Source organism: Hemiscyllium ocellatum, chromosome 43 (genome assembly GCF_020745735.1).
Source record: "Hemiscyllium ocellatum isolate sHemOce1 chromosome 43, sHemOce1.pat.X.cur, whole genome shotgun sequence".
NCBI lineage: Eukaryota > Metazoa > Chordata > Chondrichthyes > Orectolobiformes > Hemiscylliidae > Hemiscyllium > Hemiscyllium ocellatum.
In genome coordinates this window covers 26011743-26028978 of record NC_083443.1, presented here as the reverse complement: position 1 = coordinate 26028978, position 17236 = coordinate 26011743, and the positions used below count along the sequence as shown (strand labels likewise).

General features: G+C 38.4%; 1 protein-coding gene across 2 annotated transcripts in view; it reads right to left on the bottom strand.

Moving 5' to 3' along the window:
• The window catches only part of polr3a (polymerase (RNA) III (DNA directed) polypeptide A), a 50480-nt gene that overhangs the window by 17414 nt on the left and 15830 nt on the right, over positions 1 to 17236 (bottom strand). For both annotated transcript variants that reach the window (XM_060854224.1, XM_060854225.1), the window contains exons 7-19: positions 14142 to 14304; positions 13383 to 13519; positions 13198 to 13301; positions 10680 to 10821; positions 10057 to 10197; positions 8612 to 8681; positions 6915 to 7042; positions 5363 to 5501; positions 4036 to 4200; positions 3699 to 3871; positions 2541 to 2652; positions 1069 to 1187; positions 816 to 953 (exon numbers count right to left, since the gene is read on the bottom strand). In XM_060854224.1, coding sequence (XP_060710207.1) covers positions 816 to 953; positions 1069 to 1187; positions 2541 to 2652; positions 3699 to 3871; positions 4036 to 4200; positions 5363 to 5501; positions 6915 to 7042; positions 8612 to 8681; positions 10057 to 10197; positions 10680 to 10821; positions 13198 to 13301; positions 13383 to 13519; positions 14142 to 14304 — 1731 coding nt within the window. The remainder of the gene's footprint in view (positions 1 to 815; positions 954 to 1068; positions 1188 to 2540; positions 2653 to 3698; positions 3872 to 4035; positions 4201 to 5362; positions 5502 to 6914; positions 7043 to 8611; positions 8682 to 10056; positions 10198 to 10679; positions 10822 to 13197; positions 13302 to 13382; positions 13520 to 14141; positions 14305 to 17236) is intronic.

Sequence of the window (17236 nt, the reverse complement as noted above, 5' to 3'; positions counted from 1 at the left end):
GAAACACCACAATACCTCAGTGAAGTACCATTTATTTGTTGATAAGATGCTGACAAAAATTTAAGGTTAAATTGTCTTTAATAGTACAAAAGTTATTTTTTCCAAACAATGACAAGTCAAAAATTTTCAGGAAAGGTGATTAAATCATGACATAATTGAGGCATTCACAATACCTGAAGTGCAGAAATTCTCTTTAGAATTGCTAGTATTCGAGTAGGGTCATTAACAACCTTTAACATTCATCTCCTCACATAACAAGCAAAAGAAAAATCCTGTCCACCCTAAACAATTATCTGCATGATGGCAAATTCTCAGTATAATTTATTATTAATGCAGTTCAAGCATAAACCAGGTTCTTCTTCAGAAAAGGTCACTTGGATCTGTGGTAGAGGTAGGGATGGAGAAGAGATAAAAAAGGAGTAGGGCAGCACATTATTCCATGTTATGTAAATATCAACACCATTGACACAATTGTGCACAGAGTATTGAGGACTTACATTGAATATTATAGTACCTTTTGTTTGTTGTCTACTGGAATGGAAAATTTCATCAAGATAAATTGTATTTGTCAATCATAAAATCTATTTATTTGTAAAGAGCATTTCAGGTTTATAATCTCTCAACTTGTATAACTAAGAAATAGTATGATATGTGACTTACTACAGTGACAGCCAGCAACTTTTTCTAAATTTGGTTTTGTTTGGAAGAAAAACAGCAGTTCAAACTGAGTAAACAAGTATCAAATTTAATTGTAGAGACAACTCAGTACTTTTAATACCACTCACTGTTACAAAGATGTAAAATTTTGCCATTACCTGCATGTACCCAGTTTCTGCTGTTTTTACAGCAGTATCCACTAGGCCCTCACGACCAGCCATGGTATGGAAGATGAATTCTGTTGGAGTTAAACCAGAATAGAAACTGTCTGCTACAAACCCCTTTGCTGCTGGAAGCTTGAGCAAACAAATTAGAAATTTTAATTAGAAGTTGAACATTTTGCAAAGTAGTTTGTTAATTATTTATTAGAAGAAGTGACGACAGGAGCTTCATCTAAAGTGGAGTGCTCACCTTAGAATGTTTTTCAAAGTGAGGCAAAGATCTGTTCTCAAAACCATCAGGAACACGGGATCCACTAATGGCCTGCTGTCCTACACAGGCAATCATCTGGGAGATGTTGATGAAGGATCCTATTAAGAGTTTTCAATACCACTAGGTTAATGCATAATGGCAAAGTAAAAGTCAAATGGCAGATTATAATTTTAGAAACTAGAAATAGTGGCTTAAACAACATATTTCAAAAATCTACGTTATTTGCTTGCATCCTGTGACTTATAACTGAATGCCTAGCAGGCAACCCAAATGGAGGAGAGGCACTTTCCTCCAAAAAGAAAGCAAGCAAAGAGTTAGCAACAACCTGCTCTTAATCAATTTGAATTGTGCTGTTCAAAGTTTGAGAGAAGATTTGTAGCTCAGGTGCTCGTTGTTGTGGTTCTGTTCACCGAGCTGAGAGTTTTTGTTGCAAACATTTCGTCCCCTTTCTAGGTGACATCTTCAGTGCTTGGGAGCCTCCTGTGAAGCGCTTCTGTGCTGATTCCTCCGGCAATGCCGGAGGAATCAGCACAGAAGCGCTTCACAGGAGGCTCCCAAGCACTGAAGATGTCACCTAGAAAGGGGACGAAACGTTTGCAACAAAAACTCCCAGCTCAGCGAACAGAACCACAACAATTGTGCTGTTTTAGAGGCAATGAAGCTAGTCTCTGTTGACCTTTACTTTAATAAATTACAACAGATTACATTTATACCATAATGCAATCTAAGTCATCTAAGACTGTTCCTCTCTTTAACTGATAGCCTTTCAGCTGGGGCTACAGTATAACTTAGACCAGCTATAAGCAGCAGAAGCCATGTCCAATTCGTACTCAATCACTAGTCAATGATCCTCATGGGCAGAGCATCCAGTGTGTGTGAGCATTGTTGGAGTGTTTTAACAAAAGGAGGCAAAGGGACATAAAAGTAAGTAAACTGTAAGTATAAGGGCATAACTACTGCACTGAAGCATTGTCATTTAAATGCTAAATAAATATATTTAGAATTAAAGTTTTATCATTAGAACATTGTTTTTAAAGTATCAATATTCTTTAAGACTTCACTGTTTATCTTAACAGTATTCAAAAGATCAAATAATTAATCTGCTGCATATTTAGAACTTTGAAACCAGAACATTTCCTTCCATTATCTTTTTTCCAGATTCAACATAGTGACCTGACCAAAAGAGAATGTTTCAGATTGCTTTGTGAGCATATACACAGACTGCAAAGAAACATATTCATATACAACCACTTAAAACAGAGAAGTTTTACTGCGAACTCCAATTTTAAAAAGATAATGTTACACTGTTTGACTATTAAATAGGTTAAAGTACAGACATTTTCCTTCATGATGCCCTCCCAACATCCATTTTATTATACAGTCTCTACAAAATGCTTGCCCACTGGACATGAGCATTTACAAATTTAACAATGACAACATTGCCCAGTTACCTTTTGAACCACAGAGGGCCATAATAAGGGGGCTGTTACTCTTGTCTAGCTCCCTAAGGCAAGCACTGCCAGCATGGTCTCTAATCACAGACAGCTCCTTAAGGATCAAGGCCTATAAACAGCAAAAAATGTTATAACAAATCTTTCACAGGAAATACACGTGGACATACTTTGCTTTCTTCACAATTTAAATCACAGAAATGAGAACAATAAGGAATGGAAAGTTATTATAAAACCACAGTTCAGTGTGATGACTTGGATTTTTAAGACAGATTTTAATGCAAATTTGGGGAGAAGGGGCAATGTGTTTTACGTAAACTGGCAAACTGGTATCAGCAGTAGCAAAGAGAAATTCAATGACCTGAAGTAAAAAGAGCATAGGCAGGTTTCCATGTATTTTTGAGATAATCAATTTTTTTTCAGAAAAATATCTTCTTTTGCTCTTGCAAATCACATAAAAGTTTGCCTTAAAATTGTTGCCAAGTAGCAAATAAAATGTAAGGGTAGTCAGTGCTTTGATTATTTTTAAGTTAAAGTTTTTAAGGTAACATATTGTAACACTGAACACATTTTGATCATTAAACGGTTTGTTTACACTTAAAAATAAATTATCCATATGTTCTCTGGAGAATGAGGAATGCAAAATGTTTAATGTAATTTTACTTCTAACAGTACACAATCACTAAAAATTCTTATCATGCTCCACACCATTCATATTTTAAAAGCAGCAATTTAAAAAAATTCAGTTATAATTAGTTACCAAGTTAACGGCAAACTAGTTTCACGTAAGTTTTCTGAAGATTTAATCACAGACTTCCATAAGTGTAGGTTTCTTCATAACATTCACTCCTGATTTTTACTAGCAAATTTCAAAGCAAAAACCTAATGTTTTATAACAAATTTTGTCAAATATAACTGATTAATTTGAAGTAGGTGGAGTTTAACTTCTGGCTAACACATTTTCTTCATTATCCCATTACGGTTATTCTATTCTCCAATACAGGCAAAAATGTATTTTCTAGTTTAACGGAAAGGAATACTCTTTGTATCAAGCAATAACCAAATACGTTTGTTAATTAAAGATGAAGAAGTTGAGTAACAGCTAAAATTTCAAACATACACTTCTTTTTCCAAAGCCGGAACGATAAATCAGCTTACTTCTAATGTTTCTTCTGCTGTGCATCCAGGTTGTTGTTGAAGTTTGCCTGTGTTGAGTGCTTCAATGAATTCATCACACTTCTTGTAGCCAGCATCCAGTAGTTCCTGTTTGGCTTTTAGCAGCCCCTTACCTGGTGTTACATCGCCAATGCCAATAGAAAACCCTCGATTGGCTAGATGTTGCAAAAAAAACATGAAAAATTAAACCTTTAAAATAAAATGCAAGTCTAATTGACATGTCCCACTGCATCAAATTGTGAAATATTGCAAAAAAAATCCTTAAGGTGATCTAATGTTCATTCAAACAAGTGAATTTTATAACCACAGTAATACTTACACAGATAAACAGGAGCCAGGCGAGCAAGACGAGACATAGCGTCTGCAGCCGCCATCTGTCCCCAGTCTCTCAGCAGGATGTAGAAGATGTTGTTTTTGGAACCTGATCCCAGAGTTCCTTTATCCAAGCTCCCAGACATCAGCTCACTGTTCTGGATTACAACGACTGCAAGATGACAAAAAATGTAATTATGCCTGAGAATGAAAGGCTCAGGATGCATTTTGATAGTCAAAAAGAGATAACCGTGTGCAAAAATATACAAGACACATTGTAACTGTGCTTGCAACACATGGATCTTCTCGGGCCACAGACCACTTCTGCATCTTTTAAGACGTATGAACTCATTATTTGAACATTCTCCCATGGCAATAATATTTTTGACATTTAAGTAATAAACAGGCGTATAACAACTGGATTATTCCCATGCAAGAGGATCACTATGGTCTTGTTTAAAATTGGCATGTTGCTATCAAAGAAATAGCCATCATTCCTGTTAATAAGTACACACATGTGCAGTGACCAATATCTAGTATTTGAATTTTCTTATACGATTTACTTAATTTTTAAACATTTTTTAATAGTTTCATGTATACCCCTGTAGACAGACACAATACAGAGAAATTCCAAACTGACAGAATATGAACATCCATCATTAGACTCATTTTAAACATTTCATCAGGATCTGAAAATAGGCTTCAAAATGACCATTTTCTATCCAAATGTGATTGATTTTTTAAAAAAAGTGCAGAAAATGTTGCTGGTTGATAGAAATTAAAAAGTGGCTATATTAAATAATGCAAGTAAATGCTCCAAGTTGTTCCAGTCAAAATTAACATAAAGGTGGTGATGGATTTTAACTGGCGATTCACTTGTGCTCATTATAAAAGGAACAGATTAACTGTGGTTGTTAGGTGGTGAGCTGCATATTGTAATCTGCATTTCTGCAAATATACGCATACAGAGCCATGGAAACATACAGCATGGAAACAGACCCTTTGGTCCAACTCGTCTTTGCCAACCAGATACCCTAATTAACCTAGTTCAATATGCCAGCATTTTGCCCATATTCCTCTAAACGCTTCCTATTCATGTACCCATCCAGATGCTTCTTAAATGTTGTAATTGTACCAGCATTTCTGCTGGGAGGTCATTCCATACACGCATAACCCTCTGCATGAAAAAGTTGCTTCTTAGGTCCCTTCTAAATCTTTCCCCTCTCACCTTAAACCTATACCCTCTATTTTTGAACTCCCCTTCTGGAAAGCAACAGTCTGTTATGATAATTTAAAAGTTTTTTGTTTGAAATAATATATTTTATACAACTTACAGGAGTCATTGTAACAGAGGTCTTCACCTTTTCCACAGTACTGCTTGCCCTTGGTACGCAGGTTTGCTTTAATAGGACAGTCCTTGCTTGGCTTAAGAATGAGGCTAAAAATTTGCTTCCCTGTCCACAATGTCACAGGCTGTAAGGGATACATTACAACATTATCTTGCACTTTAGCATAGAACCTGCTTAGCTTTTAACCACAAAGAATGGGTTTACAAAGAATTGCACGATTAACATTTATTTTCTGTAGGAGATTCAATGCCATTAAAGACTATTTATGCACTTTATATCATAAACATATGGAATTATATAAATCACAAGCAACATAAACTTCACTGAATTGTATACACCTCTTAAAATTCAGGCATTTGTTTATCCACTTATGCTATCAAAACTTTAAAACCATTGCTATGTTAACTGTAAACTTGCACATATTTCAAAATGGACAGTTATCGGTAATTAAGGCATTTAAGTTGCCTGCTCTGAAATGTTCAGTGGTTTGGTTATCAACTAAATAGTCACATGTTCAAAATTGATTAAGTGCAAAAAATATATTTACCAGTGGGGGAATTCCATCTGGAAAACAGGCTTATCAGCCCCAATTCACTATTACTAACTGGTGTATGAGATCACTATTAAGCTCCCAACTGATATTATAGTTTCTATTTGAGCTCAGAAGCATCATTATTTTCCTGTCACCTGAGTGCCAATTTGAGAAGCATCATTATTTTCCTGTCACCTGAATGCCAATTTGAGAAGCATCATTATTTTCCTGTCACCTGAATGCCAATTTGGAGAGGATCCAAGAAGCTGAAGGAGTGCTATATATTTTAAAAACTATGTTGTCTTTCCCCTAGGCCCTCCAAAAAAAAATTAGCTTTCCTTGTCCTATGTCCAAAGCCCCCTTCTCCAGACTTGCTGAATGTCGAGCTAAGGACTGTCTGATTTTATTTAGAGGTTGGTAGCTGCTGCTTACATATTCTGGGTAAAAAGTGGAACAGCAGCACATTAGTCAAATGACAAGTCTGAAAGTGTTAAGTCATATACTGTGACATACAGACCACACAATGCAGCAGTTCTGGGCTAAAAGCCTACTGACAGCTAAATTTTAATTCATCCTCATCTCCTAATTTTCAATTTGGTAAAGCTCTGATTAAAAACATGTTAACAATACATGACAAAATAGTGACGCAATAAATGAAATGGCAAGCATGTATAAATCTTAACGTTTTAAAATTTGCATATTTGTAGAGATTTTACATATGCCTGTAGTGAAGTTAAAAAATGATTCAGTAGGAGATACATAAACTTATTTTTACCAAACAGCTTAAGTTAAATTGTGTAAATTATGTTAGTTCCACATCCCGCATAGTTCTCATTTGTGGAAAATCTATGGTATTATAAATGTATGCTGCATTAAAGACTACCCTTTTATTTATAACCTTATGAAATAAAAGGACAAGATCCTGCCCAAGTTCTCAGCATACTCACATTCAACAAAAACATTATAAAACTTATTTCAGTTTTTCAAAATAGACAGATGTATCACCTTTAAGATTGCAGGAGGTGGAAGACTAATTTTGATTCGCTCGTCTTTGCCTGAAAGAATGGAGGCAACAATCTGACATGCTTTTGCTCGGTCAAAGAAAGTGTCCTTCCTGGTAAGCAGATAGGCACCTGGGCAAACAAAAATGAAATTTCTTTTCAAAACAGAATATTTTCCAGCAGTCATTGATAAAACAATGTGTATGCAAGTTTTGAGAAGAATTGTAGTTCAGGTTGAGGTTCAGGATGTAGGCTTGCTCGCTGAGCTGAAAGGTTCATTTTCAGACGTTTCGTCACCAACATCTTCAGTGAGCTTCTGGACAAAGCATTGCTGGTGTTTCCTGCTTTATATTTGCATGTTTGGGTTGGTGATGCCATTTCCTGTAGTCATAATGTAATGCCATTTCCTGTTCTTTTTCTCAGGCTGTGGTAAATGGGATCCAAGTCAATATTGATAGAGTTCTGGTAAGAACGCCGGAATATCAACAAATACATCGAGTTGGATCCCATTTATCACAGCCTGAGAAAAAGAACAGGAAATGACGTTACCAACCCGAGGAAACCCAAACATATAAATAGAAAGCAGGAAACACCAGCAGTGCTTCAGCTGGAGGCTCACTGAAAATGTTACCTAGTATGGTGACGAAACGTCTGAAAATTAACCTTCCAGCTCAGCAAGCAAACCTACATCCAGAACTGTGTGTGTGTGTGTGTGTGTGTGTGTGTGTGTGAGAAAAAAAAAATCAGCACATAAAACTCTGTATAGACATGAAAGGCAACTTCAAAATGCAAAATTACTGAGCTTAACTCTACCAACTGCAGAACAAGACATGCATCTCCTGTAAGAAAAGTTTATAAAGGGGAAGGGGAAACATCCCTAAACCTTAGCTGTTCTCAATGTGCCTGCTAAGTTGCCTGTCTGGTTACAGACTAAAAGAAGAAAGCAGATCTTTAAAATAAAAAACATTGGAAATATTGTTTCAGGGCACTTACATTTTCGATCCAGACAAAATCCTAGACTGATATTTGTAGTTTGTATACAATTCTTAAAAAATAGCAAACAATATGCAACTTTGAAGACTTTAAAAAGTAACTCTGATAATATTTACTTTATTGAAACAAAATATGGATCATGCTTTTGATGCTGATACAAAGTAGGCTGTTGTTATCAAGTAGCTCAATCTCACTTGCACACACACTTTCTAATCAAAAAGAAAACCTCATGTAATTTTTTTTTAAACAATCCATTACAGCAATTATTTGTTGTGGATTCAATTGTCATTAAGTAATCACTACAATGTAATTAGTATTTAATTTGTTAGCATTTATTGATAATGTAAAAGTTAGCAAAAAAATTCAAAAAAGTAAGATTACTGGGTATATCAGTAAGAGCGGTTCTGACAGAAGCGTATTGACCTGAAACAGGAATGACTTTTCCTCTCTGAGCGTGTGCTGCATGACTTGCTGAGTATGGAGCATTTTGTGCTTTTAAGTTGTAAAGTTTACTAAAACCTCAATAAATAGTTGATTACATGTACATTTGGCATGAAGTAAGTTCTTGTAGGTTTGCAGAGAATCTAAATTACAGTTGACTCACAGCAACTTTGTACTTCGTAGTTTTATCATTCTTAACACATCCTTTCCATGAAGTCTCAAGTAAAGTAATACAAAGTAACAGAAGCATGCTGAAATCTAACTCACCTGTTAGAAAGTCCTGGATTGCAGCAATTAGAGGTTCCCCATTTCTAGGAGTTACCAAATTGGCTTTTGTCTAAAGGGAAAAGAAATCATATAATTATAAACTAATTCAACTGCAATCATTTTTGAACCAGAGTCAAGAATGTGGTGCTGGAAAAGCACAGCAGATCCATAGTTGCTACCAGACCTGTTGAGTTTCTCCTGCAATGTATGGTTCTAGTTCAGATTTCCTTAATCTGCAGTATTTAATTTTCAATTTAGAACAAAATTAGGAAATTGCCTTACAAGATTAAGACATTTGAAATATCTGAGTTTATCATTGCAGCTTCACTCAAGTAGGTTTGGGGTTGATTATTGACAATCTCCCGTTGGCAAATACCAAGGATAATAAGATTCCTGTTTTAAATAACACTGTTCACACTTCTACAAAAAAGCAGGCTAACAACTCAATTATCTCATTTACTCTTTGTGGACCTATCCTGTGCACAGATTAGTCATATTTGCATACAGAACGACAGTAATCACATTTCAGAAACAAATAGATGGTTATGAGCACACTGGTATCACCGGAGGTCATTGCAACATGGTGCACAAGTAGTATCTTTAAATTGCCTTGTCAATGTTGGGAGTCCCAGAATTACTAACCATAAAATGTATGTTAAATTACTAATCATAGCAAACTGTAAATTTAAATGGAGCACTTTCTCCTAATATGAAAATTAGGTTAAATGGTTAACATAGGTAGAGGATCACAAATCCAGCTAGCCAAAAACTGAGCATTTTTCATTCGAGTATGTTCTCATGATCACAGAAAGTTCGAGCTTAAAGTGGCTATTCTTGGGCTAATATCAGAAGAAGGAATCAAAAAGAGTTGTACACATAGACTACCAGCACTTTAAGTAGTGGTTCATTCCCCCAGTCCTCTCTATTCTCCAAACAAAGTTACTTGTTGCACTGGCAGGAATGTTCCAATTAAAATAAATCTGACTGCTTTCAGGTGGGATAGTTAGAAATTAGCTGTTTCTCTCCTTTTCTGTAAAGCCTGTGTGAAGGAATAGAATAGGTCAGCATCAAAATCTGGAAAAGGGCAAACAATGGCGTTCCTGAGCAGTCAGATCTGGGACACTATACTTGGAATATGCCAATCAATTGACTAATCCCAGCCCTCAAAACATAGTTCCTGTATGAATTAACATCATATATGCACTAAAGTAAGCTTCTTCATTATTTCTTTATGATAAGTAATCTGAATCCAGTACTTGGTCCATATTCAATTTGAGCTCTGTAGTAAGTCCATTTTGCGGGCTCTGATCTATTATCAAACCTTTGAGAAAGCTGAAGAATAGTCATTTCGTGATTAATGTGCAATAGTAAATAAAACAAAGGAGTTATTTCAATTCAGCCCCACTGTGTTAAAGAGTACACCAATGGAAGCAAATTGCACTTACCCCCATTAGAACCAGTGCTTCAGCCTTGGCCTCCTCAGTTTGAGGAAGATGAAGATTCATTTCATCACCATCAAAATCTGCATTATAAGGTGTGCAGACACATTCATTGAACCGAAATGTTCTGTGGGGTTTCACCTTGGCCTGAAATTTACATCAATATATAACAGTACATTTTCCTTTTCTTAATCTTAGCAGACTTTACATTTTATAAAAAACAATTGATCTTGGTTATAATTTGACAATACTGGGTCAATTATTAGCAAAATATTAGAAGATAATAATATAATTTGGGTGGGGGATAGTCGAGGGATCCAGAGATTTGAAAGAGTAAAAATTGAATTAATTTTTAAAATTCTGCTTATGCAATTCGTACTGCATTGGAGTTAAACACATTCCTCAATAGCTTGTTCTGTAACTCTCATACTGCACACATTTGTGTAAAACATTCAACAGCACAAAACATAAGCAACAGTCAAAACATTTTTGTTGTATTGTGACACAGAAGCTCATGTACAAAGTCTATTCAAGTTCTTTTGATGTACTTCAAAAATAATGATGATTTAACTGAAAAGATCAGTATGAAAGAAGTGGTTTATACAACTCAAGTATTATAAAACACTTACTATATGGGCCATGATGCTCAGTTTGTGCAGGGACGGTTGTCTATTGAATAGCACTACATCTCCATCAATTAGATGTCGCTCCACAATATCACCGTATTTCAGTTCCTGTGCCATTTTCTCCCTATTTCCATATCTTAGAAATCTTTATTTCAAGAGAAAAAAAAGGCAATTCATGAAGGTAATTACTGGTTTTGCATTTATTTACATTTATTCCTAGAAGAAAAATTTGGCATTGAGTCATAGAGATGCACAGCAGGGAAAAAGACCCTCCAGTCCAACTCATCCATACTGACCAGGTATCCTAAAATAATCTAGTCCCATTTGCCAGCACTTCACCCATATCCCTCTAAACCCTTCCTATTCATATACCCATGCAGATGCTTTTTAAATGTTGTCATTGTAGCAGCCTCCACCAATTCCTCTGGCAGTTCATTCCATACATGCACAACCCTCTGTGTGAAAACGGTGTCCCTTAGCTCCCTTGAAAATCTTTCATCTCTCACCCTAAACCTACGTCCTCTAGGTCTGGACTCCCCAGCTCAGGGAAAATATATTGTCTATTTCGGCGAAAGTGAGTACTGCAGATGCTGAAGATTAGAGTCAAGTGTGGTGATGGAAAAGCACAGCAGTCAGGCAGCATCCAAGGAGCAGGAAAATTGACATTTGGGGCAAAAGCCCTTCATCAGGAATGAGGTTGGGAGCCTCGGGGGTGGAGAGATACATGGGATGGCAGGGTGGGGAAGGTAGCTAAGAGTGCAATAGATGAATGGGGGGGGGGGGGGGGGGGGGGTAAAAGTGATAGGTTGGAGGGGAAGGTGGAGCGGATAGGTGGGAAGAAAGATGGACTGATGGGACGGGTCATGAGGATAGTGTTGAGCTGCAAGGTTGGAACTAGGGTAAGGGGGGTGGTGGTGGAAGCAAGGGGAAATGAGGAAACTGGTGAAATCCACATTGTTACCATGGGGTTGGAGGATACCAAGGCAGAAGATGAAGCGTTTTTCCTTCAGGCGTCGGGTAGTAAGGGAGAAGCAATGGAGGAGGCCCAGGACCTGCATGTCCTCGGCAGAGTGGGAAGGCGAATTGAAGTATTCGACTACAGGGCGGTGGGGTTGATTGGTGCAGGTCTCCCAGAGATGTTCTCTGAGGCGGTCTGTGAGTAGGCCTCCTGTCTCTCTAATGTAGAGGAGACTGCATCGGGAGCAACGAAAACAGTAAATGATTTGTACATGGAAGGAACCAGACTTATGTTGAGTTCGAAAGATTTAACATAGTCATTTTGATTGATGTGTGCGCACCTTAAAAATAGATAAGACCTCTGAGGCTCTATGAGAGATCATTCTGCTGGAGGAGTTTCAAAACTCACTTCCAGAGATAGTAAGAATTCATATGGAGGAACAGAAAGTTCAGGAAGCGAGAAGGGCAGCAGAATTAGCAGATGAATACATGTTGGTGTATAAAGAGGGGCTTCTGGCCAGAATATCATCCTGTGAATGATAGAATGATAGAAGGGGAGATCCTACACTACGAAACCAAGAGTACAGAGCACTGGTAAGAATTTACCACAATATAAAAAAAGATAAAAAATTTAAAGATATGCAAGGGCATATCATTCTCTCACAATCACTCCATGTTCAGTATAGTGGAAGTGATAAACATTGGCAATTTTACATGATGCATTCATCTATAAATAATAATGTGGTGGTTAGTTCACAGAAATAGTTGTGTGCCCAATAATTTAAAAGTCTGTTATGTCACTAATACATTTTATGAGATGCAGCTGACTTAGTTTTTTAAAAAGATTATTTAGTAGGATATGGGTCTAGCTGGCAAGGCCACCACTTGTTGTCCGTCCTTAATCGTCCTTAAAGTTTTTGCTCAGCAATTTTACATGGCCGTCAAAAGTTAATTACATTTCTGTGGTCCTGGAGTCATATGTAGGCCAGACCAGGCAAGGGAGCCTGATTTTTTTCCTTAAAAGGTTATTAGAGAACTAGATGTGTTGTTACAACAAAGATAGTTTCATGATTACTATTACTGATAGTAGGTTTCAATTCCAGATTTTCTTTCATTAAATTAATGTAAATTGCTGAAAGAACACGGTGGCACAGTGGTTAGCACTGCTGCCTCACAGCGCCTGTAGACCCGGGTTCAATTCCCGACTCAGGCGACTGACTGTGTGGAGTTTGCACGTTCTCCCCGTGTCTGCGTGGGTTTCCTCCGGGTGCTCCGGTTTCCTCCCACAGTCCAAAGATGTGCGGGTCAGGTGAATTGGCTAAGCTAAAATTGCCCGTAGTGTTAGGTAAGGGGTAAATGTAGGGGTATGGGTGGGTTTCGCTTCGGCGGGTCGGTGTGGACTTGTTGGGCCGAAGGGCCTGTTTCCACACTGTAAGTCTAATCTAATCTAATCTAATCTAAAAAACACAGCTAAGCTGAACACTAATTAAGCTAAGACTGGGAAGGGAAAGATATAAATAGAGACCCTTCAGTTATAAAATAAAATTTAATAGGGAACAACCACCTCTTCAGATTTGTGTGTCGCTGTTGAATGAAATTAGCCCCTGGATGTACTTCAGGTCCATTACGTACAAGCTTCCGCATGAATTCCAGGTTAGCTTTTGTTACCTGTTGTAAAAATATCTCAGTGAATAAACTTTAACAGTCACTTTACATTAAAGAGAAAAAACAATCCTTAAAAGAACTCACCCTTTCAGGATATGTCAGGATCTTTGCCACATGTACTGGAACTGCTACTTCATCTATACGCAAGTTAGGATCAGGAGAGATTACAGTTCTGCTAGAAAAATCCACTCTTTTACCAGACAAGTTTCCTCGAAATCGACCTGAAGTTCAATGTTAAATGAGTTACCATTACGTATTAAAATTCTTCCAATATGAAGAGTATGGTGTATTGTTAAGTTATGTGCATTTCAAAAAACCAACAGCCTTTTCAGTCTTACAGACACCTATAAATAATCTTGCTGAGTATGTGCTTATGTCTCAATCACTGAAATTGTATAGTTAACAGTTACATTTTTGTCGGAGGGGGGCGGGAGGGAAGAGGAGGTGAAAGGATAGCTATCAAGTTGGAAAAAGACATTACTGAAGATTCAGATCTTAATATTAAGTCAATGGAGTTAGAAACTACCAAGGGAAGTGACGAAAACCTAAACACAGCAAACTTTTTTTAAAAAGCTTTATGCACAAAATTAAATTTATGGCTTCTCAAACATCATTGAAAGAGAGACACAGGAGATCACACATTTTCATAGCATCTGAAGTTTGAATTAACTACCGAATTTCTTAAGAATGCTGGCATTATTGAGCTCCGGTCATGTTGGACTGCTCTAACAGTATTAATTGTGGAGATACTCAAATGTACTTTTTTGTTCACTTATGGAATCATTCTGAAAAGCTTTTATTAAATTGCATTTATCATTTAATTACATTTAACAGAAAAGTTACCTTGTTTTCCTTTCAGCCTTTGTACAAACCCCCTGGTCCACTTCTTGGGTGCCATGTTGAGAGGAATTCCAGAAAGTTCACTATTAATGTAAAGCGCACACTGTAATTGTAGGAAATCCCAATCTTCCATGATCATTTGAGTTTTTGCTCCAGACATTCGATGCTGAGGAAACAAAGTTCATGATCTAATTATACTTGTTGAAGTGGAGGCATTCAAATGGATTTTGAACTGAAGTTTACAAGTGGACTATAGTGAGACAGGGGTCAGTTTAGCTCATTTGGCTGGACAGCGGGTTTGTGACACACAGTTTGGGTTCAATTCCTGCACCAGCTAAAACTGCCACGAAGGATTCTCCTTCTCAATCTCTCCCTTCATCTGACGCGTTGTTACCCTCATGTTAAATAACCACTCTCTCTTGAAGGAGTCTGCAGCCCTATCATCTGGAAAAAGTATGGTGACATTTTATAGCAACAGTTCATAATGTTATGGCAATTTCCATTTCCTTTTTTTTAAAATACAGAGATAAGGCTTTTGCTGGATATAACCATTTTCACTGACACCCTCCTTCGACTGACTGAACTGTTCCTCACTCTGAACAACTTCTCTTTCCAATCCTCCCACTTCCTCCAAACCAAAGGAGTAGCCATGGGCACCCGCATGGGCCTCAGCTATGCCTGCCTCTTCGTAGGATATGTGGAACAGTCCATCTTCTGCAGCTACACTGGCACCACCCCCCACCTTTTTCTCCACTACATCAATGATTGTATTAGCGCTGCCTTGTGCTTCCACGAGGAGGGTGAACAGTTCATCTACTTTACTAACACCTTCCATCCCGACCTCAAATTTACCTGGACCATCTCAGACTCCTCCCTCCCCTTCCTAGACCTCTCCATTTCTATCTCGGGTGACCGAATCAACACGGACATTTACTATAAACCAACCGACTCCCACAGCTATCTAGACTGCACCTCCTCCCACCCTGCCCCCTGTAAAAACGCCATCCCATATTCCCAATTCCTTCGTCTCCACCGCATCTGCTCCCAGGAGGACCAGTTCCAATACTTAACAATCCAGATGCCACCTTCTTCAAAGACCGCAATTTCCCCCCAGACGTGGTCGACGATGCTCTCCACCGCATCTCCTCCACTTCCCGCTCCTCCGCCCCTCCAATTGCCACCAGGACAGAACCCCACTGGTCCTCACCTACCACCCCACCAACCTCCATATACATTGTATCATCCATCGCTATTTCTGCCACCTCCAAACAGACCCCACCATTAGGGATATATTTCCCTCCCTTCCCCTATCAGCGTTCCGAAAATCCCACTCCCTCCGTGGCTCCCTCGTCAGGTCCACACCTCCACCAACCCAACCTCCACTCCCAGCACCTTCCCCTGCAACCGCAAGAAATGCAAAACTTGCGCCCACACCTCCTCCCTTACTTCCCTCCAAGGTCCCAAAGGATCCTTCCACATCCACCACAAATTCACCTGCACCTCCATACACATCATTTACTGCATCCACTGCACCGATGTGGCCTCCTCTATATTGGGGAGACAAGCTGCCTACTTGCGGAAAGTTTCAGAGAACACCTCTGGGACACCCGGACCAACCAACCAACCCAACACCCCGTGGCTCAACACTTCAACTTCTCCTCCCAATCCACCAAGGACATGCAGGTCCTTGGACTCTTCCATCGCCAGACCATAGCAACACTACGGCTGGAGGAAGAGCGCCTCATCTTCTGCCTAGGAACCCTCCAACCACAAGGGATGAATTCAGATTTCTCCAGTTTTCTCATTTCCCCTCCCCCAACCTTGTCTCAGTCCCAACCCTCGAACTCAGCACCACCTTCCTAACCTGCAAACTTCTTCCTGACCTCCCCGCCCCCACCCCCACTCCAGCCTATCACCCTCACCTTAACCTCCTTCCACCTATCACATTTCCAGCGCCCCTCCAAGTCTCTCCTCCCTACTTTTTATCTGAGCCTGCTTGGCACACTTTCCTCATTCCTGAAGAAGGACTCATGCCCGAAATGTCGATTCTCCTGCTCCTTGGATGATGCCTGACCTGCTGCGCTTTTCCAGCAACACATTTTCAGCTCTGATCTCCAGCATCTGCAGTCCTCACTTTCTCCCATAACCATTTTCAATCCAATTTTACCTTAAGAATGCTAATGTCCACTTCACTATACGTGCCTGCATCACTGTTTCTAAATGTCAGTCCAATATATTTTTGTGACATCAGTAACACTATAAATGCTAGCCAAATCTCTGTTTACCTAGAACACCTATATTCCTTAAGCATTTTCCTTTCAAATTTTCTCTTCTGTATTTTCTGTTTTCTGTACAGAACAACCTTGATGATCCGAACAAGATCGCAAGGTCCTGATGCTTGGGCAAACTGTGTAATCCAAACATTCAATTATCTGAACAAAATACTCCCCACCCGTGTTGCTCGGATAATCGAGGTTGCCCTGTGGATAATTTAAATATTTAAGTTTACGTTACTTTGATGTTTTTGCTGACAGAATGGAGCAGGAAGAAAATCAATGCATACTATGTCAGAAAAGAAAACTGATCTGGTGAAGAAGTTGGATCACAGTGAAACAAAGCAAAATAATAGGGTAGGCATGACTTTGGTTCTAGTACAAAAGAAGAAGAGGAGAACTTGGAAAGCAGAGTGACTGTACGCTGCACATGGTTTTCGGGCAGCTACAATGTACCTGTAGGGCTAAGGAACATTCATTTCCTCACAGCAAAAAGGCATAGTTAAAAAGAAAATCTATATAAGAGAAAGTTGTTGCTTTCATAAAGTTGGAAATATTCAAAAAAATAAAATTCCTAATATGTTTAATGCATTAATGTTTAATACAATACATATATTGCCTATTATTTGAAACTAAATTGTTGAATGTAAAGTAAAAATATAGAAAGTTAAAACAGTAGTCACAAGATTGTATCTTTGTTCAGAAGTCTGAAATGCTTATACATCATAGTAGGTTGCTAATGGGTCAGTTATGTGGTTCATAAGACCATGCTTAAGGGAATCATGTAACCTGTCCTAAAGTCTACCTGAACCAACTGAGTGGTTT